General features: G+C 38.7%; 1 protein-coding gene across 1 annotated transcript; it reads left to right on the forward strand.

The window, feature by feature from the left end:
* Window positions 1-1,310: 1,310 nt before the first annotated feature.
* Window positions 1,311-21,865, forward strand: Smp_009400 (hypothetical protein; the record flags this gene model as incomplete). Its single annotated transcript, XM_018798468.1, has 13 exons — window positions 1,311-1,323; window positions 1,357-1,448; window positions 1,484-1,663; window positions 3,713-3,787; window positions 6,340-6,464; window positions 7,099-7,691; window positions 7,993-8,068; window positions 8,184-8,284; window positions 12,902-12,992; window positions 15,809-15,933; window positions 17,998-18,338; window positions 19,866-20,655; window positions 21,123-21,865. The coding sequence occupies 13 exons, from the start codon at window positions 1,311-1,313 to the stop codon at window positions 21,695-21,697; spliced, it is 3,177 nt and encodes a 1,058-aa protein (XP_018653407.1). The 3' UTR covers window positions 21,698-21,865.
* Window positions 21,866-23,861: the final 1,996 nt, after the last annotated feature.

Here is a 23,861-nt window from a genome sequence, read left to right on the forward strand (position 1 = left end):
AATTCTAAACGTTTTTTCCCCTATTTCCCCTTCGAATACTGGTCTTACTAGGAGTAGGGGGTTGGGAAGAAATATGATCCTGATTACTTAGTTAGAAATTCAGTTTTATTGTAAGTTGAGTGGTCCGGAATTCCTGCTTTTGTAGCAACTAGGTAAACAGAAGTTGACCAAGACCTCCAGAACTACCACACTGTGGTCCGACATTGATCTAATTATGGTAAGATACGTTACTGTGGTAGTCTGTCAGCAAGGTGAAGACCCAAATCACACCTTCGGAAGTGTCTTAATACTGTAATATGGATATACCAGATAAGTGATGAGGGACGAACGAGGTCACGTTGGTATGAAAGGACGCGCGTCGTAGTGGAATGAATCCAAACTCCTCGTTGTATCAACTAGCCGTCGTTTTTCTAGCATTTACGCATCAGCATAATAATAGAATATGATTAGCAGATGACCAAATAGACAGGCAGCTGTAGCGGCAAATAAATCCTCCAAAGTCAATATTTTTGTAAGTCCTCGACATTTGATGCTGACCGCACTAGTTTTAATGGACTCATCTAGCTGAAGGCGCTCGGATATGCATTCTCACCAGATCACGAGTGAGTATGCCGTGCATCACTTCTCCTCTAACCGCTAGCCAACTTGGATTGATCATTTTTCCGTATATCGGTAGCCTTTCGAACGTAACTTCAAACCCCATCACTTCCGACTTTTGGTTTGACTGGGTTGGCTTATTTCAATTACAGAAGTGTTACTAGTTATGGCGCTATCAAACTCCGAATACTTGTGGCATCTGTACAACCATCAGAAGAATTTTACGAAGATCCGAATATAAGGTATTCGAGTAAATAACATAACTGAGCGCAAGTTAATAAAAAAACTGAATTATCATACTTGGTAGTCATATGTTCAATCAGATTTCGTATCCCAGTATAAGTATACATATGTCAGGCATGTGTCAAATACCATGGCTGTCCTTCCACACCGATCTTTTGTTAGTGCTCACTAATGGCAGATAAGGTGTACACAAACGTTCAAATTATGACAAACAAGAACCCTAATATGACTATCGCTGTATTCTACCATTGGTGTCCTTGTGTTTCTGAACGAACGGATATAAGTGAAACGACAAATAAACTATGGTTTGACTTCACTCAAAGAATTAAATAGCACACTGAACAGTCCCATAATACAAAAACACTTTTAAAACTCTAGAACAGATACCAAAAGACATTTCCACATCAACTACCCTACGGAGATTGGGAATTGACCTTGACGAGAGCGGTTAAAGCAACTGTAGTCGCGCCATGGATCCTGCTGGTTAGTTTGTTGTCTTTTCATAGTATTGTGCAGTTATTTCCGCACTTCATTGTCTTGAAAATGATCACCATGAACAACTGGATTTTGAGGACGAGAATTTCCCAATAAACCCTTGGGAGACAGAAGTATTTATTCTTCTGTTTTTAATATTGCTATAAAGCTACTTTCTTTAAAGAATAATAAGAGAGAGTATCATGAAAGTTCAGCTTCCTCTTCAAGTTCAGAAAGTTCTGAGTCAAGTCCCTATGATGAAGGTGAAATGAGAAGTAGTGACGAGTCGGAGTTCAGCAAAGACGAACAGAGTTCCGAAGAAGGAGAAGTGCAATCTGAAATTGATGAGGTAATTGTTTGGCTCGCGCCTACATCTTTTTTACATCGCCCTGCTACTGTGCTATCCTTCCCTTCCTCCGTCATGACATCTTTTTGAAGACTAATCTTTCGGGAACAATAATGTCGGCATCGTCTTCCACTAAACAAATAATGTTTTTATTATTGTTATTATTATTATTCACAAACATCCTATGGGTACACGAGTGTTGTGAAGAAACCATTTCAGGTTTCTACAGAAATACGACGACACATAAGTCTCAATAATGTTAGCATAACGTTTACCATATTTGAATAAAAAGAAAGGAAAAAGAAAAAAAAACAGTGGTAATAGAATAATATTAGACCAGGTTATGTGTAATTGAGAATAATATCGAGTTGATTTTGAAGAAGAAAGAGAGAAAACAGGGTAATAGAAATGACGGAAACTCAAAATACGTAAATAGTTTAATAGTTTGACACAGAACAAGAATAAATGACTGTATATGTATCGCCAAATGAATAACAAAAAGACATTATAAATAAGAATACAACTTATTACTGCAGTAAGATATGGTGGCAGTAATGGATTGGAGCAATACTATGAAAGTCTCAATTAGGTGCAAAGGATAATCAAATGTCAATATGTATGGGTCATATATACATTGTGAAGATAAAACTAGTCTGTGAAGTTAACTTGAGTATAAGATATTGTCTTAATCACAAACTTTGAATACTTAAGAATAATGCTAATTTAGAAGGAAGAATCGGAAAGAAAAAAAGATGAACACCTAGTGAGAAGGTTCAAGCTTGATAATATCAACCTCTGAAGTGAACCATTAATTAAAAAAAACTTTTTTAAAGTCCACTTAAGTAAATACACGTAAATTTATGTAATAGGATACCGAGTTAAACTTGGTATTAGTAATATTTTATTTCGTTCGACCTAATTATTTCAGTTCTACTTTTTCAAATGTGATCTGGGTTTGGGAGGTTTTGCTTCGTTTCAGTCTCATGGCTCAGACACCTAGTTGATTTAAGAGTTTGAAAAACTGTCGCCCAAACCAATCACATCGTCTCTTGCCGGAACCTATTCCCTTTGTTACATGGCTTTGTCATAAGCCCTGCTTCGGTCTGTGCACCCGGGCAGTATCAAAGCCCTCACACAATTAAATGAAATGGCAGTTTTTTGTGTGGCACATATGTGTCTGGTGCCCCCTTATACCAATATTTGTGTTCAAATAAATAAATTGTCATAAGCATGTCTTTATAAATAACAGCGTCTAGTTTCCAAAGATGCGATTTTTTATCAAGATATTTACTTATTGATTTAGTCAACACAAATGATATTCTGTATGACAAAGAGGTTTACAGTGAAGAGCTGAAACGACAAACGAACCTTTACGTTAACAGTACAAAAACCTATGAAACGTCTTTATGTCCTCTTGAATGCAGAATATTGCATGCTACACCTGTGCTTATTGTAATCATGAGGAGCGAAGTGTTTGCTTTTTCTAGCACACATTCAGTTTCAGTTTGGAAATGATAGGAGGCTTGATGGCTTGTGTTAGTCTTGGCAACGGTGGTCTCTCAGCTGATCCAACTTTCTTTTGAAAGAGTCGACGGATGAAACCCCAACCATGTGCTGAGGTAATGAATTCCACAGATTGCTAATATTTGCTCGTTTGTCTCCGAAGCATGGCCAGCCTAAGTTGGAACCACGGTAATTAATGATAAAAGTATGACACTATATCAAAATAGTATCTTGGTTGGTGTGATTGTAAACGTTCATCTACTGAGTTAGTTGGTTTGTGTGTTCCCTATGCCTGCTCCAATTAGCAATGGTTATCACACGTGTAACATTGAGGGAGATTAGGATGAACAAAGCCACTATTTTGCTAATCAATTCAGTATTTGGCTGCTGTTTTAAGGTATATAATATACATGATAATAGTCAAATCAGCATGTAACTTTGATTTCAAATGTCTTATTCGGAGTTCTGAACTTTCGTGATCAGCACAATCCGTTGTAGAATGTTAGCTGGTCTTATTTACGTGTATGGTTTGTTTTTAAACTGTTGTAGATCGAGGGAACAGCAGATGTGGTAGTAAAAAAGGACGAAACCCCTTGGGAACGTGGTCTCCGTTTGGCACGTGAAGTGAGTTATAGTCTTTTTCTCATCTACATTTGAACGTACAACAACGTTTAAGGAGGTTCAAGTCCCGCTTCACTCTGTTTTTGTTGACCAGCTACGATCGTTAAATCTCACAATTAATATTGTTTACACCCAAGTACCTAGTGAACGAATTGGTCTAAAAATCATCATTATTAGTGTCGGGACCTAGTAAAGTCAACTAATTCAATAAAAATCAGTATTAGGTTTATTTCGTATAGGATTTTCCACCTCCTCTATTACTGCTTCATTTGTAGCACTCTGAAAATACAAATGTAAACCTATCACTTCTTTTGCTTGATTTCTAATCTCGACCATTTTTTCCCGCAACTATCTTACCTAATTTATAAGTGTAATAACTTGGTGAATTCAAGTGGAATGTCTCAGTACTCAGTTTAGTACTTTAGTAGTTAATAAACGTTTATCGTAGCGTCTTTCATTGTCCAGGTCAGACCTAATTTCATGAAAAGTAAGACTTAATTCGTGATCCTTAGTTTGAACCGCTGAAAACCATGGACCGTTGAATACCTCGTGGTCGCTAACCACGATACTCCTGCAATTGGCACTAGTATCTACTAAAAGTCAGTCCAAAACGAAATATTGCTCGCATCTGCTGGGATCACCAGGTAAGTAATAGTGAGGTTAGACACAGCGTATTAGGAAATGATGGTAAATCAGTTGATAAGGTCATGAATCTTCATCGACTGAGATGGTTGGGCCACGTGTTACGTATGTCTGAACACCGATTACCACGACGCGCTATGCTGAATAGTGTAGGGGATAGTTGGAAAAGAGTTAGGGGTGGCCAAACCAAAACGTGGCATCGGTGCTTGAAGTCACTAACTTCTAGTCTGAGCCATGTTGACAGATGCAGACTACTTGGTTGGGGTCCGTGTGACTATCGTAAACAGTGGTTGGAGACTCTAGGTGACATGGCTCAGAATCAATCACAACGGCGTAGGTGTATACACTCTTTATCTTCCCTTAAACCTTGAGATTAAAATTACTTCATATCTGTCTTCCTTCCTGTACTACATCCTTATATACAACCTATCTTTTATATACTACGACCACCAAATTAACTATTTCTATGAATTCGGTGTTCATCTTATTGTGCTAACGAGGTATGACAACTTTGACCGATGCATATATGTGCCTGATCCTACGTTGTAGCTGACTGTCTGACTGAATAATGTACTGGGGATGACTAATAATCAAGTGGTCATCCGGTCACATTGACTAAATAAATTTTTCGCCCACAAACTGTTTGCTAATCTCCAACTGAATAGTTATCAAAGTATATAACCAATTATCATGTCACTTACCATCTATATTTTCGTTCAATGAAAATCCCTGTATTTTGTAAATGTATTTATTTTATTTATCCCGTTTATGTATACGTCATAATCGATTTGAGAGTTCTAAGCTCCTGAGGATTATATATGCAAAACTGTAACTTAGTAATTTTATTGACCGACTATCGATTATTGTATTTAGGGTTTGAAACATATCCTTAATCTGATCTGATTGACATTATGAGGCTTCATATAACAGACGTGTTTATCACATAAGCTTGTCATAGTTGTTGAGTTTAGTATTTGAAGAATATTGTATGATGGAGAAATCCCGCATTGTTCTAATCAACCATCCAGACTATTACTATTGAAGTGAACACATGAATTTTGTTGATTCGAAAAGAATTCTTTTACGAATGAGATATAACGAATTTGGCTTTTGGTCAATAAATTGAAATATAAACCTCACCCCACCTACTTCATTCCAAGCGTCTAGGTGGTATCGCTAGCGCTTATATAAAAAGTGTTCCAGTTCAAGTACACATGTACCAGCCCCCAAATGCCCTGGTACGGCCGAGAGTGGGGAGAGTCCGCTCTCCCTCTCAAAATGCTCTCATATGGCCACGCGAATATATAGCCTCTGCCAGGGAAGTCCTACTCACTGCCTTCTCGTGGCGGGGGTGTTGTTTACGAAATTGAGAGGATGAAAAGCGAATGTACGGCGCTTTAACCGGGTCGGTGGGCACGGCGAGTCCACCTAGGGGAGTTGGAAAACCCTGATCCCAAACCAATGGTGCACATAGGCTGGCTCCAGGATCCTGATGGAACAAATTGTATATGAATCTATTGTTGATCACCGGCTACCATGGGACTGCATCTCCTCACGATGCTCCACTGCCTTGTGGATCAGATCTTTAGGTCAAAGGCTCCGGGTGTGGCCCCCTAAGAAAACCACCTGCTTCAGTTTGGGCACCTGTGCAGTGTCACAGCCCTCACACAAATCAAACGTGATTTGTGTGGCGCATATGTATTTGGTGCTTCCTTGTACCAATATTTATGTGTTTAAATTAATAAATAAAATAAAACACATGTACGAGGTTCCAAGTTGCGTATCACTAAATGACCCAATTATGTAAAATGGTCTTTAGTAAATTGATTACAGTAAATACTGTTACTAAGTTACATATGTCACTAATTATTCATATTCTTATTTTAATCCGTGCACTTCTTTCTTATCAACAGCGTTTAGAACGTGCAAAAGCTTTAAAGGCTAAGGAAAAAGATCTCGTTGAAAAGCGTATGAATTTACCGGTACCCGCACCAGTGGTGGATAAAAAAACCGAAACTCCTGTAGAAGATGATTTTTTGTAAGTATGTTTGCTCTACTTGCTAAGAGATCTATTATATATAAATATGTATTACCTCCGGGAATTAGTTAGCTTCATTTTTGATTAACAGTTCAGTTACTCTCAATCATTCTAAATGTTACTGATCTATGTATATAAATTCAAAGGAAAACTTAAATTGTGGCAGAAACGGAACTGGCAATCTACATTTTAACAAACGGGTGCCGTATCAGTTAAGACATATCTATGGATAAAAATCGATCTTCCAACCAAAAATGTCTTGAGTAGTTTATTATTTAAATAATAAACTGACCATGTACTTGACAAGGAAAAAGGCTGTATATTTCAAGGCTGTAAATAAGGATAGTATAAAGTTTAGTCTGAATATTCATCTCTAACTTCCCAACCGTTATAGATTGGATGAAGTGTTTCTTTTTATACCGTTATTCACGACTAAATGCTTATTTTCACCGTATTGTGTGAGAAAATCAAGTAATAATTTCAGATCACCACCACCACGTTCGTTTATTTTTTATATTTTCAGTCTTCGTTTCTTTTCATTATGCACTTCTCAGTAACGTCGAAGAATACTTTTCTCTTAATGTTATATTAAGTAGTTAATCGGTAAAATATGTTAGCTTGTTTTTATTTCCAGGTGGCCTTGTTATTATCAAGTTTGTATTATTGGACGCACTGAACTAACTGGTCACCGATATCTTCCGGAGGATATTCTTCCTCCGAGTGCTAAAGAAACAGCAGAATGGCGAAGAAGAGTTACCAAACATCGTCGTAGTCGAAGTACTAGTCGACGTTTTTCATCTGCGTCATCATCATCCTCTGTCTCATCATCGTCAAGAAGCTCTTCTCGTAGTTCCGCTGCGTCGTCAAATATTTCCTCCTTAGCTTCTGTCGCCGTGTCGTGGAAAGAAACTTGTGCTAAGGCTATGAAGCCTTACTTAAGATCACCTAGACGTCACGGAAAATATGATAGCAGACATTCTTCCGCTACTAATTCTCGCTCGTCTGATTCCGACTCGGGGTCTTGTCGTTCTCGTTCCTCCTATCCTACTGCAGCGAGCGGTGTAAGATCTGGTGCTATGAATGATCGTGGCCGCAGCTACTGGGGAGCTGGAAAACATCGAGGTAGAAATATAGAATCTGGAAATTCATCTGCGTCAAGATCAGGCTCTAAGTCTTCGGCAGGATCTCGTGGTCGTACGAGCGGTGGTAATCAAACATGGTTCAGAGGTTAGTTCATTTACCTACTTTACCTGAAATACTTTGAATATATGGAACCAAAATACAGTTGCTGTTTCACTTTCCTTTTATGCCCTTATAACAGTGCTCCACAACTTCGAAGCATCTGTAATATAAGTATGGTCGAATAGAAAATTCAGCAAACTAGCACTATTCAAAGTTTTTGTTACACGCAATACTCTGTTTCAGTGAGGAGAATTAATTAATTAATTAATTAATTAAAAATGATCTCGTGTCATACTTTTTAAGTAATCAGATTTTTGTATTCTCTTTCGCCCTCTTTTTATGATAGGTCCTGGAGGACGCGGAGGAGATTCGAAGAATAAAACTGGTCGACGATCGAAATCACCTGTTACTTCACCACCTAGGTAATGTTTTCCCCCCTTATTTTAATGGCTTTCGTTATTTAATCTCTTTTAATCCACATACTAACTAGTATTCCTATCGGTACAACGTTTATTGTTTTCTCTCACTATTATTTAGACGACGCACTGATGTTCCACCGCTCCCGAATGAAAGACCAGTAAAGAGGCCTTGGGCTATAGCACCATCCCTTGCTACTACAGCACAGAATGTGTCGAAAGGTGAGTACTTTTTCGCCTGGTGAACAGTTGAAAACGTGCTAGTCATTATTGTTTTAATAATGTATTACCCTAAAATTCAAACAGTACTTTCTAAATAATGTGTAAGTGAATTACACTACAAATTTTAATCAGCGAACGTAAGTTTGCTTTGGTGAAGAAGTTATGTGGTTAACTTTTTAATGATTACATAGAAACAGGCAATTTTTTTCTGTATTCTTTTGTGTACATCACTGTCAGAATGATGTAGTATTTCAGTCTTGTTAATCATCCGATTTATAATATCAGTTTACAATAATAAATTATGCCTCTTCCGCTCTCCCTCTCGAAATGCTCTCACATGGCCACGCGTATATAACCTCTGCCAGGGAAGTCCTACTCATTGCCTTCTCGTGGCATTACTGTTGTTTACGAATGTGTGAGGACGAAAAGCCTTCAATCTACTGCTCTAATCCACAAAACAGTGGAGCAACATCAGACGATGATATCCTATGATTACTGGTGTCCGGAATTGACCTGTGTTGTTTACAAAATTGAGAGGACGAAAAGCGAATGTACGGCGCTTTAACCGGGTTGATGGACGCGCAAAGTCCACCTAGGGGAGTTGGAAAACCCTGATTCCAAACCAATGGTGCACATAGGCTGGCTCCAGGATCCTGAAGGAACAAATGGCGTATGAATCAGTCGTTGGTCACCGGCTAACATGGGACTGCATCTCCTCACGATGCTCCACTGCCTTGTGGACCAGACCTTTAGGTCGAAGGCTCCGGGTGTGACCCCTTAAGAAAACCATCTGCTTACGTTTTGGCACCTGTGCAGTGTCACAGCCCTCACACAAATCAAATGCAATTTGTGTGGCGCATATGTATCTGGTGCTTTCTTGTACCAATATTTGTGTTCAAATAAATAAATAAACAAATAACTGGTTAGTTAATTATGTCTCTGTGGTAATGTGAAAAATAGTGACCTGGGTAGATAGGTGCGCATATATGTATACCATGTCTTTCACTGTTTTAAATTAACCGAGAGACTGATCTCTTTAAGGATTATTCAGTTAGTTATAAAGTTTCAGTTAAAAACAGATTACTGGATATAAGTTCAAACTACAAATGAATAAACGTGTGTTTGAATTTATTTACACATCGGTAATTTTGTTTATTGATAAACTATGAAAAACATCCTGTATACACTGAAGATCTAAATCTGATTTGAATTTACTAGCGACCCAAATTGCATATGCGTTTGTAGTGTGATTATACTATTTAAAAATACTATTATTAACTTCATTGATTCTGACAAATCATACTCTGGACGAGTATGATTAACTGAATAGGTTATATAAATAAATGATTTTGTACATTAAGTTATATATATATATATCGCCTCAAACTCTAAATTTGAGGGCTAGTTGATGGATGTGCCATCTCCAAATACAACTTATGACGAAGGAGACTAGTATCGATTTAAGACAAATGTAGGATCAACTTTCAACACATTTTCGTTGCGTTACTCTGAATTTTCAGTGGATTTCTATTGCGATCGTATTTAATGACAGTCACCCAGTTCATAAATCTTAATCTTTGTAACTGATATATAGCCGATCAAGTTGAAATGTATTGTTAATTATCCTAAGATCATCATCAACATAGCTTCCATCACGAAACCGAACTTCTCTCTTTTGTTAACAAGGCAGGAAAATATTAGCACAACACACAAATGCATCATACACTATTCGGTTGTCCAAACTGAACTAGGTAGAGCGGGGTTTAAACCCACGACTTGGTCAATGAGTCAGTTAGATACAACGTAGGATCAGGCACATATATGCATCGGTCCAACTTGCCATACCTCATTAGCACAACAAGATAAACACTGGATTCAAAGAAGTAGTTAATTTAGTGGTGGTAATATATAAAAGATAGGTTGTATATAAGGATATAGTACAGGAAGGAAGACAGATATGAAGTAATTTTAATCTCAAGGTTTAAGGGAAGATAAAGAGTGTATACACCTACGCCGTTGTGATTGATTCTGAGCCATGTCACCTAGAGTCTCCAACCACTGTTTACGATAGTCACACGGACCCCAACCAAGTAGTCTGCATCTGTCAACATGGCTCAGACTAGAAGTTAGTGACTTCAAGCACCGATGCCACGTTTTGGTTTGGCCACCCCTAACTCTTTTCCAACTATCCCCTACACTATTCAGCATAGCGCGTCGTGGTAATCGGTGTTCATGCATACGTAACACATGGCCCAACCATCTCAGTCGATGAAGATATATAACCTCATCAACTGAGATGGTTGGGTCACGACTTAGTGGTTGGAAGTCAAATGCTTTATTCAATGAGCCAGCTCTCCACAAGTAATATATATTTATCACTTTTCAGAAAGCTAAGATGAATTCAAATTTAAATGAACTAAATTGGATCAACTGTTTCATGTTTTCTTGAAACTGACTGATTTCATTCACAAATGATTTCAATTTTTGTAAATGAACGTTGACTGTGCACGTGATTCCAGTTATTTTTTTTCTAACAAATTGATTTATCTGTAAAATTTGTTTAATCAGTAATTCTATAAACGCTAACATACATAAATTCGTGATTTGAAAGGATCTAGTCCATGTTCGTTGCATGTTATATATTCACTGACTATTTGAAGATTCATTTTAATTAATGAAGTAGACGAAGTAACATATGTTGACGACGGATTCTTTCAAGTAAGGACTCAACATCACTGTTATTGTATGCTTCTAAAAAAACATCTCCACGGAAATACACGTGGACGTTAGCATAAGGCACTAAGTTAACTGATCTATACTACATTCCTAAATCATTCAAAATAATCAGCTTCAGTGTATTTTGCACGGAATTCAAAAAATTCTAAGTCAACATTCATCTTAAGAAGTATGTCACCATATCAGATTGTCTCTCTTCATGCTTAAAGTTGATACTTGCTAAAAATAAGTGGTTGTCTGAGCGTAGTTACGACAGACGTAAATTACGTATGGCGAACAACTGCATACCATGGTGGACGATGTTTGTTAATGTACGAGTAAGTTTGAGGAAATTTAGAGTCTATTTAGTTAAGACGTGGCATATCAGTTCATCAAGCTATCAACTGTTAGTTTGAGCTGTTGGCAGGTGCAAACTATCTGGTTAGAGTTTACATAACTGTTCCAACCAATGGGTGGGAACGTATAGTGACTTGATAATTATTTGCAACAGAGCAGATGCATTCACTATTAGTCTTTTAGATCTCGAGTTTTAAAAGTATTTTCATGGTTGAAATCATGAGTTAATTTAAATTAGACCACCATTAGAAACCTGAAAGTAATAGACGCCAGTTATGTTTCAATATGGGACCACTCATCAGTGCGCATCCACGACTCCACATGTGGGACTCACTAGTGACTAGCTTCAAGATATAACTCCTGGAATTCTAGCTAGAAGCCATAACCAGTAGCGTTCAATCTATGTTGGGTGTAAGATGGTTATCTCCCGCAGGCAATGTATGAAGGGTCGCACAAGATCATTGATTGATTGAAGTTAGACATTAACACCATTGAATCTCTCCTCAGTGATCTAGATGTTAAGCGTCCTCGCACGAGACTGAAGTCTTGGGTTCGAGTCCAGTGTGTGTGATCGTGGATGCATACTGCTGAAAAATTCCATATTAGGACGAAACAACCGTTCAATGTTTCCGGGTTTTTAATAGTGGTCTAGTTTCGATCGACTCATAAGTTCAACTGTGAAAATACTACATCCTCCACAAATCTTTCATACTTTTCGAAATATTCTATACTTTTTCTTCTCGAATCATATTGTCTTTGCCTAATGTTATTTTCTAGTATCACTGATAATTTTATTACTACTATGTCATTTGTCATTCAAGTTTTATCTTGCTTTGCTGATATAGTATGATTATGTAAACCGGTATGCAATTGAGAGACAATAATATGATATAGGATTATTTTATTTATTTAAACACATAAATATTGGTACAAGGAAGCACCAGACAAATATCTCATTTGATTTATATGAGGGCTGTGATACTGCCCAGGTGCCCAAACCGAAGCAGGTGGTCTTTTTAGAGGACCACATCCTGAGCCTTTGACCTAAAGGTCTAACCCACAAGGCAGTGGAGCATCGTGAGGAGATGCAGTCCCATGGTAGCCGGTGACCAACGATTGATTCATACGCCATTTGTTCCTTCAGGATACTGGAGTCCATGTGCACCATTGGTTTGGAATCAGGGTTTTCCAACTCCCCTAGGTGGACTTTGCGTGTCCACCAACCCGAGTAAAGCGTCGGACGTTCGCTGTTCGTCCTCTCACATTCGTAAACAACAGTAATGCCACGAGAAGGCAGTGATGTAAACACTGGACGGCCGTTTCGTCCTATTACGGGGCTCCTCAGCAGTGCGCATCCACGATCCCGCACTCACGAGATTCGAACCCAGGACCTACCAGTCTCGAGCCGGAGCCCTTAACCGATAGACCACTGAGCTAGAAGACAGTGATATGATATAGGAATACCTAAACGAATAATTAACTTATGTGTTCAACAATTTTTCTGTACACTTAAATTATATTTGTATATACATATAATTTGATTAGGTGATGGACACACTAAAGAGCGTTCTCATTCATCTTCAAAATCACCAAGTCCTTCTGGTGTTAAAGATACTGAAGAAAAACGATACATTACGTAAGTTATGTTGTATAATCATTATTATATCTAACTGTTAATCATAGTTATCGAAAATTAAATATGTACTTTCAATGTTAGTGAAATCCATTAATAATTTATATTCTGTGATCTATTTTATTTTACTGACCATTCATCTTAATTGTCACCCACGTATACATTGTTATTTATTTTTATTTATTTATTTAAACACATGAATATTGGTACGAGGGGGTACCGCATATATATGCACCGCACAAATCTCATTCGATTTGTGTGAGGGCTGTGACACTGCACAGGTGCCCAAACTGAAGCAGGTGGCTTCCCTAAGGGGCCACACCCGCAGTCTTTGACCTAAAGATCTGATCCACAAGGCAGTGGAGCATCGTGAGGAGATGCAGTCCCATGTTAGCCGGTGACCAACGATTGATTCATACGCCATTTGTTCCTTCAGGATCCTGGAGCCAGCCTATGTGCACCATAGGTTTGGAATCAAGGTTTTCCAACTCTCCTAGGTGGACTTTGTGTGTCCACCAACTCGGTTAAAGCACCGGACATTCGCTTTTCGTCCTCTCAATTTGGTAAACATCCCCGCTACGAGAAGGCAGTGAGTAGGACTTCCCTGGCAGAGGCTATATAGGCGTGGCTGTGTGAGAGGATTTCGAGAAGAAGTGCGCACTCTTCCCACTCTGGGCCATACCAGGGAATTCGGTACACATTGTACGCTTTGTAGGTAGACTGTGATACAGTTCCTAATTATTAGTAATACTGTTGTAAACAATCTCATGTTCATGAATTTCTTTATTTTCCAACTGGTCATACTGTGTTATACTTTTTACATTTAGTGATGTGAAAAGTGTACGTCATTCACAACACGTCCACATTTCTTAAGAGTTGTTAAATTAATGTTGTTGTTATTATTATATGATAAATAAATCCAAAATAAGGCTTCCGACTTCCAAAACAGTCAAATGCTTCAAAGACATATAAGGAACTAACTACATAAAAGATAAACTTTAGTGGTGTTTTTAGTTTATGAGTGACTGAGACTCTTGCTAGACACCTGTACTATTCATGAGGTGCCTATAGTCCCACAGCGATTTGTTCGATACAACACAACCACAGGAACTGGATTTGGCGATCGGATTCCTCAAAACAGACAAGCTTAACTGCCGTGTAATGTAACAGCTACGGTTGAGAGATGTATTCTCGTAATGTAACCGAAGTTGGCCAATTCTAAGTAATCCATATTTTATATCTATAGTGAAACAGTTCGTGTTATCAACTAGTTAGTAATTGTGCACTTTGTCGATGATCGATTATCCATATTGTTGGGGCGATCCTGTTAACTTGGGGATATGATGATCCGACATTATTTCGTGGGGTAGGATAAAGTCGGAAAATTCAGTCTGGATACCAACCCCAAATCTTCCGAAAAGAGGGGAGGTTTTGGGGCGGTCCTGAAAATTTCTCGCAATAGACAAGAAAGGCTCAGGAAACATTGAAAAGCATTTTATCCGATCATCGTTTGACTAGAAGTTTTGCTAGAAACATCACGAGAATGAAAAGTCACATATAGAGCTTCTGATTGGCTGATTACTACACTGCTACTGTGTTTAGTAGCATTCCAGAGTTTTCAGGAAAACCCAAGGACTTCTAAAATACTATAAAAACCCTATATTTTCTGTACATAAATGAACCTTTGGAGTAAAGTGCTTCTCGTATATTTTGCGCCTTTTCTCTCGTGTTCAAGTCGCTGTGTAGATTTAGCTTGGTGATTACGAGGATAGCCTAGGAACCGAGTATAGCGTTCAATTAGCAAGACTTATCACCTATAAGTTGAATTAACTTTCCCATCTAATACTACAATAATGTTGAAATATGTTGTGGTGCTGAATTTTCAAAAAAATTGTCAAACGTCTTTGTGTAGTAAGTACGGACATCTCATGTACCCAAACTAGTTTTCGCCCTAGTTAACGCAATTGAGAGGACGAAAAGCGAATGTTTGCTCCTAAATCGGGTTGGTGAGTTCAATGAATTTACCTAGGAGGATTGGAAAACTCCCATTCCAAACCAGTGATACACATTGGTTCCATGATCTTAATAGAATAGATAGCATGTGAACTTATCCTTGGTCACTGTCTATCATGGGACCGTATATCCTGACGTTGCTCCACTGCTTTGTGGATTATATCTGTAGGTCAAAGGCCCGGAGAGTAGCCTCCTAAGAAGACTAACTACCTCGGTTTGGGAAACTGGGCAGTTTCCCAGCCCTCACAAAAATTTTTCGTTGCCACCTTGTACCAATTTTTGTATGTTTTAAATGCAATAAAGATTTGCCCTGGTTGTCATGAGAGGGATCGGGCCCATGAGTTCTGAAGAATCGCAACTTTCATTATGAGGCGTCATAACCCTTCAAATCTCAAGACAGACTGAATTTTTTGAATGGTTTTTCCTCGTTAGCGTCTTCCTTAATAAGGTTCTTTCTTTACGGATAAGACTACTAATTCCATCCTCAACCTTCCTTTGCCCGACCTTGGGATCAGCATTAACCCTGGAAGGGCTTCAAGGGGAGTTTGCGTGTACCATAGCAACAACATCATGACTAAGTCTAAATGGATAACATTTAAAGCAATGACAACTCTCTAATCCAAGTTTTATTGTGGACATTAAAATGCAGTATAAAATGTTACGAGATATTTCTGATTAAATCTTTAGACGAAATTGTGATTATTAACCCCCTAAGTTAGTGTATCAAAAATGTATACGATCCAAACTAAATTAAGAAAAATAGTATTTGATATTTGTATTCTAATTAATATTTTTAAAACAATTAGTTCCTGGTCTCGCAGTCCATCTTCTGGAGGTGAAAATGGTCGTGATGTTACTGTTCATCGTCATGAACGTTTACCTGATGTAATTCCTGGCCCACCACATGTACGGAATAGACGAGGTGGTGTTGGTAAGTACCATTGTTGTTGAGCTTTTGATTGATTACAGAATTCTGAATAACTAACCTATAGGTTAGTTTTTGATTGCTTTCTTTTGATAACAGATCGAATTCATTGACTAGTTAGACTGATCTGGTACTTTAAATATATATATATATATAGTTTGGTCTTGGCTATTTTCGACCTAACCAGATGTTAGAATTTAAGGACCTTGACCTTTGTATGGTTGGAGATACAACTAATCAATTGGATTCTCGAGACCAGTGTACGGAACAACAGTTTTCTTGAATTTCGTGCAACTGTATCCGAACATGTATTGAAGGGTATAGACGCTGTTAGCAGATAAAATCCAAACACAATTACAGTTGCTTCGCTTTAGTGTGGTGGAAAACCATCTGTTGTTCCTTCCCAGTTAGTTAGTCAATTAGTTTGCTTACTAAGAATATCACATGCATACATCACTAAACGAACCAGTCAGTCTTTCACAACGTAGAACTTCGTACGTACTTACATCAGTTCGAGTTGCCATACCACATTAGTACAGAGATTCAGTTGTCCATTCAAATTCTATAGTGGTAGAAGTAGTGAGAGCATAAGCATTAATGTGAAAGATAACGGTTTGAAAATGTTATTGAAGGAGTATAATCCAGTGAAATAAATTTGGAGAGAGAAAAAAGATAGAGACATGAAGAATTCAGAAGATTAGAATTTGGTAGAACACTCTTTGTGTTCTACCAAACGAACTACTGGTTACTTTGGTTATGATTCTTTACAGGATCCCTTCTAATTCTTTGGTTTAATTAATTTTCACCAGCTGAGATAAAGATTACTGTCGAATTGAATTTTTTAAATCTATGAATCAATAAAACTGCCTTTTCACATGGTCTTTCTGTTATTCCATTTATTTCTGTTCGAAATTTGATAACAATATCCCTTCATAAACCGATGTCATTGAAGAAAAGTGGGGCGGGAATATTTTTACAAACTAGATATTTATTTCCCTTGTTAATAAAAATACTTTGTCCATCTTTTAAAAAGATACTTCTTACTGACACTGGTAATATACTCCCCTTCAAATGCTCTGGTACGGCCGAGAATGGGGAGAGTCCGCTCTCCCTTTCGAAATGCTCTCACACAGCCACGCCTATCTAGCCTCTGCCAGGGAAGTCCTACTCACTACCTTCTCGTGGCAAGGGTGTTGTTTACGAAATTGAGAGAACGAAAAGCGAATGTTCGGCGCTTTAACCAGGTTGGTGGACACGGAAAATCCACCTAGGGGAGTTGGAAACCAATGGTTCACATGGGCTCCAATATCCTGAGGGAACAAATGGCGTATCAACCAATTGTTTGTCGTCGACTACCATGGGACTGCATCTCCTCACGATGCTCCACTGCCTTGTGGATCAGACCTTTAGATTTTCTAGTTGAACTTAGTAGAAGATAGATGGTTAGATCATGCATGTGGTTTCCAAAATAGCTGATGTGTTTTACACATGTGGTAAGCTAGAACTTAAAGGAAAGAATCAATCCAAACAGCGTACAATTTCTAGTTTTGATTTATAATTTGCTACTTAAAGTAAGACAGGGTATACAAACTACTACATTTCAGTAAATACTTACTGATTACCTCTTAGACCATTCAACGAATAGCTTAACTCACACTTCCATGAAGAAGCATCGGTAAAGAGTCTTCTTCGTATAAGCCAGTAACTAGATTACCACTGTACATTGTTTCTTCGAGGTCCACGTATAACAACATATCCTACTGTTTTATAATCATAGTTTTCTGGATTAATCCACGGATGTACATACCGTTCACTACAAACCTAGTTTAAACCCAAAATGTCTAAATTTACTGTATTGTTTTCGTAAACAATTATCCCAAAACAGGGTGAATATGTAGATATGTTTTTGTTGTTGTTAGTAACAAAATATTTCGAAGTTAAACAACAATGCTTTTTTACATTTGTAACTAACTGTGTCCTAGTTGTTTCAATATAATATTTGTTAGATGTTCTTATCTCAATCCTTTTTCCCCCGCACTAAAAACACCTGTTTATTTCTTCGTTAAATAGCATCACCATTACGCAGAAAAAAAAGTCGTAGTCCATTTGCAGATGATGCAACTAAACCATCTACTTTGACTAATTGGGCTCCAAAATCTGTCAATCATCCAGAAAATGCAAGAAATGATATGCCCAACAGTCAAACTAGTACCATTAATAATAATCAAAACTGTCCAATTGTTATAGAAAAACAACATATTGAACCTGAAGAATTATATCGTCCCAGTAATACTGATACTCTTTCAAACAATGTTGTAAATTCTACTCAGTCAGCTGCAACTGGTGGCGCTGCTGGTGAACTTCCACCAAATCGACCTGGTGTTCGTTTAACATTAGCGCCACGAATGAAGGTAATCTTATTAAGATTTTAATGAAAATTTTAATATAAACAGAGGTTAGCAATCGGCTATAGGGTGCACTTTTCGTAATAGTTGAAGCTCATCAGCTAAATGTGCCTGAATCCCAGAGTTGATGTTCATCCCGGGAGTCGAACCCAGTATTATTCACTTCAAACGCCATTGTATTGTCAAATTAGTTACTGAGTTCAAATAGTTTTACAATGATCATATTAATTAGCAAATTTTATACGAATTTTTGGTTATCAAGAAGCCATAAATTTTTTTTCATGTAGATATCATTCATACGATCGGCGTGCTTGTTGTTCTTTTCACTTATACATATAAACTAAGTTAAATAATTATAATAGATAGACGTAAGTTAAGTAGGAACTAATCATCACAGAGAATCTAATTTGATCACTTCTTCATTCCTTCTTGATTATGAATGCAGTGATCTTGAGTGCTGTTAGAGGTATGAAGGCAGTTATCACTTCCCGGTCGCCCACACTGTGGAAGGGTTCTTCTAGAGGCACCTGAAAAAGAAAATTGGGTTAGAAGTGGTCTTAATGACCTGAGAGCGTGACCGCAGTGCCCAAGGGAAAACTACTTAAGGTCGGTCACACACGACCAGTTTGTGAGTAATTTTTGTTAGCTCCGTACTTGTCGGGACCTTACCGTCGGAGACGGATATCCGTGGGATAAGGCGAGGTGTTAATTTTTAGGGTCGACATTTTCTAACCTCACCCCCCCCCCTTGTGGGAAGGCAGCATCGCTGTTATGCTGGTTGTCTGAAGGCATGGTAGGACCTCGAGGAACGATTGTTTCAGCCAGTATAGCTCGATTGGTTCATCACGATATGCAAGCCCGACCACCACGTCAAGGTAGCAGCAACGGTCGGGCAACTTGGACCGATGCATATATGTGCCTGGCCCTACGTTGTAACTGATTGACTCATTCCTTCTTGCATTAACTCAAGCTACAGTTGTTCATTTTGGAAGTTGAACTAAAACTGTTCTGTCCCATTATTGTTAATAATAAAAACTACAAAACTTAATTTATTCACTTATCAATTGTTTTTTATTGACACCCTAAGAGTGTGGTAAGGAATTTCTCAATGTCATCATCTTTTTATTCTATATGACAAGTTCATATAAAGAAAGGTAAATACAACTGAAGATAACTAGAGATCTGTTATCTGATGTTAAGCTGTTTGTGTTACGTATGTGATTCAGGTTAATATCATTGGCAATCAGGATGGAAACCCTAGTTAACCTAGATTTCATGCTAGCTGTCACTCGTTAGTACGATGTATCTACAATCTCAAAGAAAAATTGGTTGTACCTGTGAAATTCGAATTCTATTTCCAGCCTATAACATGTTCTGCATTCCTCCTGATATATGGATTCAAGAGAGTTTTAAAGTGAAATACTAACTTTTAAAAAATTTGATAACCTGTTTTTTCTTGGATAATCTCAAAAAGTAAGTACAATTTGGTAATGATAGAAAAACTTAAAAAATGTCGTACTTTTGTATTTTTAGGCTGCGCCTGTAGGTATCAGCTCACTTGCAAATGCTGCACCTTCTCGTACATCTACTAACCGCCTTCCACCTCAACCATCATCACCACCCCAATCTCGACAAATTCGACCTCCTGGTGTTCCTATATTGCATCGTCATACGTCCCCTATTGATACTAACCAACATTCTACTGTTGGCACTAATATTATTAACATGCCCATGACACAAACTCAAGTTCGTTTACAGGCAGAAGCCGCAGCGGCTGCATTGGAAATACGTGAGCGACGAAGAGCTGCAGCTGAAGCGGCAAACAAGAATAGGCGACCACGTCGACGTAAACGAACAGATTTGGAGAGCATACCTGTGCGTGGAAGACCGACTTATAGGCGAAAATCATTTTCAGCCTCTTCAGAGGCATCTGGTAGTTCTAGCTCTTCTAATTCTTCCAGGTCACCATCTAGTGGCCGTTCTCGTTCTGACTCAGGTAGACCTGCTGCAATTCGACATAATCCTGCAGGTCGTCAAGCACCACTCGTTAAACATGACCAAGAGGCTGTCCGCCCAAGTGGTCGTAGACGTGCTCGTCAAGATACGCAACGTACAAGCCTAAAGGAGATTGATGAGAATACAACAACACGTCGACATGTCGGACGTAGTATGCTACTTAACAGTATTGATCCTCGTGAACCATTAGAATATGTTCGGCATGCTAAGCAATCAGATTTTAATGAACGTTCTATGCATAGAACACGTGGGACAGATCAATTTATTCAGAAACCTATACAATCTATGAAACGACCTTATCCCTCTGGTTAGTTTATTTTATTAATATTTATTCTATAAACAATTAATTGGTATGTGTTGATAAGAATGAGGTAATTAAGTTAAAAATAGTATGCAGTAATTCGTAGTAAAAAATCGACTAACTACACCCCGTGTATGGTTTTTCTAAAAAATAAAACTGAGAATAAATGAATTTATCGATGAAGTATGAGCTTTCTCAACCAACAACACTGTTCTATTTGTTTTGATGCCAGGACTGCATGAGGGATTACAAGAGAAGTAGCATATTTAATTGAGTTTATGTAATGTGTTTAGTGTCACTCAGTTTCTTAGAGCAATAACATCGTAGGAATTAGCAGGAATGTCGATTGCACTCCGATTTGTAGAAATACCAAGCAAGTTATTCAATAATTCACCATTATTGTCTTATTAATCTTCCCCTCTTAACTACCTGTTTTCTATAAATTAATCCTATAATCTGATATTATATTTCAGGCGTCGAGGAAATGCCAGTACGGCAACGTCCGGAACGCGATTCACGTCTGCCTGGTGCACATTATCCAAATCCATCTGTTGACGAACTGCACAGAGTTGGCAATCCTGAAAGTCGGCGTACTGCTGTTAGTCAGTTCAATATGTCAACTAAGGAGAGAATAATCAGACCGAGAACACCTCATGGTTTAGAAATGATCGATTTCAGGAGCCGATCACCTCATGCAGATGTTGACATATTGCCTAAAATTATTCGCCTTGATCGCGATCAATACCGCAGAGTGAACTACGACGTACCAGATGTCAGTGTTTGTGAGAAATCATCAGCTGATTTGACAGTGGTTGACACTACAGATAGTTTTGGTGCTAAGCGTGCTCGTAGTCGTCATCGTAGCAGAGGACCTGGTGTAACTATTGATCGATCTGAACCATTTGAGTCAGATACAGGAAGTTTTGCTGCAGAACAACGTCTTAGAAAGCTTCGCGAGCGTTTGAACTTAGTTGATGATGCTATCGCAGAAATTAAAGCCGGTACTGGGGTACAATCCAATTTTAATTTTGGCGATATTCGAAGATGATAAAAACTAGCGTAGTTATTAATCGAATCATCAACATGTACATTGTTGTCCCCATTTCATTTCTTTCTGCACAAAAGACAACTCACTATATTTATTCCCTTCCCCCATCTTGTCTAAGTCAATTGTTTGTATCGTGTTTTTCCTATCAATTATAGTCAGTTTTATCTGATATACCACTTTCTTACTACACTCTTTAATGGTATAAAATTAAGACCCGTTGCATTGGATGGAGCAGTTTTCGTGATATCTGTTGTTGGCTTGTGTAATATGGATTCTTCTCAATGCATGCGGTGATGTCTAATGATGTAAGTGTAACCAACAGCTACGCTCAATACCAAATCTCAATTTTCAATGAGACTCAGTAAATAAAACTGGAGTTTGTACGTGAGGACTGTTTCCCAAGCCAAAGTGTGTTTAGGGTGAATCAAGTGGTCATAATCTACCATTTGGCCCCCAAATGCCCTGCTACGGCCGAGAGTCCGCTCTCCCTCTCGAAATACTCTCACATGGCCACGCGTATATAGCCTCTGACAGGGAAGTCCTAATCACTGCCCTCTCGTGGCATTACTGTTGTTTACGAAATTGAGAGGACGAAAAGCGAATGTCCGGCGCTTTAACCGGGTTGGTGGACAAGGCGAGTCCACCTAGGGTAGTTGGAAAACCCTGATTCCAAACCAATGGTGTACATGGGATCCAGGAATCACCAAAGACTTTTCAAGTGACATCAAGAACTAGTCCGGATTAGTACACTACGGGGATATTGATAATACCTTCTAAAAGAGCAGTCAGTCACAATGTAGAACTTCGCACGTCAGTCAGTCGGTCACAACGCAGAACTTCGTACGTAAGTACATCAGTTCGAGTTGCCATACCACATTAGCACAGAGATCCAGTTGTCCATTCAAATCCCATAGTGGTGGAAGTAGTGAGAGTATAAGCAATAATCAGAAAGATTAGGGTTTGAAGAAATTATTGAAGGAGTATAGTACAGTGAAATAAATTTGGAAAGAGAAAAAGACAGAGACATGAGGAATTCAGAAGATTAGAAGTTGGTAGAACACAAAGAGTGCATGCACCTTCGCCATTGCAAATGATTTTGAGCCATGTCATTCAAGGTCTCTATCCATCGGTTGCTATTATCTCGCGAATCCCAACCAGGTAGTCTACACCTACCAACATGCCCCAGTCCACTTGTCAGTGACTTCATGGATTGGTGCCACGTTTCGGTCTGGCCACCCCTAGCTTTCTTCCAACCTACTCCTACACCATAAAACATTGCACGTCGGGGCAGTCGGTGGTTGGGCATACGTAACACATGTCCCAGCCATCTCAACTGATAAAGTTTCACTACTTCATCAATCGATTTGCCATCCTTACCTAGTACCCGTTTCCTAACAACTGCATTACTTACCCGGTGGTCCCAGGATATACGAGCAATGCTTCCAAGACACCTATGATCGAAAACTAGTAGCCTACGAATATCCTCTACTCTTATCGGCCATGTTTCACTGCCATAAAGTAGGGCGGAACGAACTGCTACGCAGTAAACCCGTCCTTTTGTTGCTAGACGGATATTTCGCCTACACCATAAATGACGCAAGTTGGCGAAAGCTAGCCGAGCCTTCTGTATCCGTGCTGAGATTTCGTCACACACCAGACCACAAGGGCTGATGAGACTCCCAAGAAAAGTGAAGTGGTCTACACGCTCAACTACTTCACTCCCTATCATTAGTTCAGGTGTCGATGCAACCCAATCCTGAAGTAACATTTTGCACTTCGAGGGAGAGAATCGCATCCCGAACATGCCTGCATTGTTGCTTAAAGTGGTCAGAAGACTCTGCATTTTGTCAGCGTCTTCACCAAATAAAACTATGTCGTCGGCGTATTCTAAGTCAACAAGTGAGCCTCCTGGTAAAAGTTCAACTCCCGGAGATTGAGATAATGAAAGTGTAATCTCCAAAAGCATGTCAATGACAAAGTTAAACAAGAATGGCGAGAGTGGACAGCCCTGAAGAACACCACTCGAGGTAACCAATTCTGATGACAGTTCGCCATAGGCTCTAACTCGACCAGTTGTGTTCGAGTAGAGAGCCTTTATGAGGTTAATGTACTTCTTAGGTACTCCTTTCACTGACAAACACTGCCATATAACCTCACGATCAAC

The sequence above is a fragment of the Schistosoma mansoni genome, chromosome 6, assembly GCF_000237925.1.
Source record: "Schistosoma mansoni strain Puerto Rico chromosome 6, complete genome".
NCBI classification, from domain to species: Eukaryota; Metazoa; Platyhelminthes; class Trematoda; order Strigeidida; family Schistosomatidae; genus Schistosoma; species Schistosoma mansoni.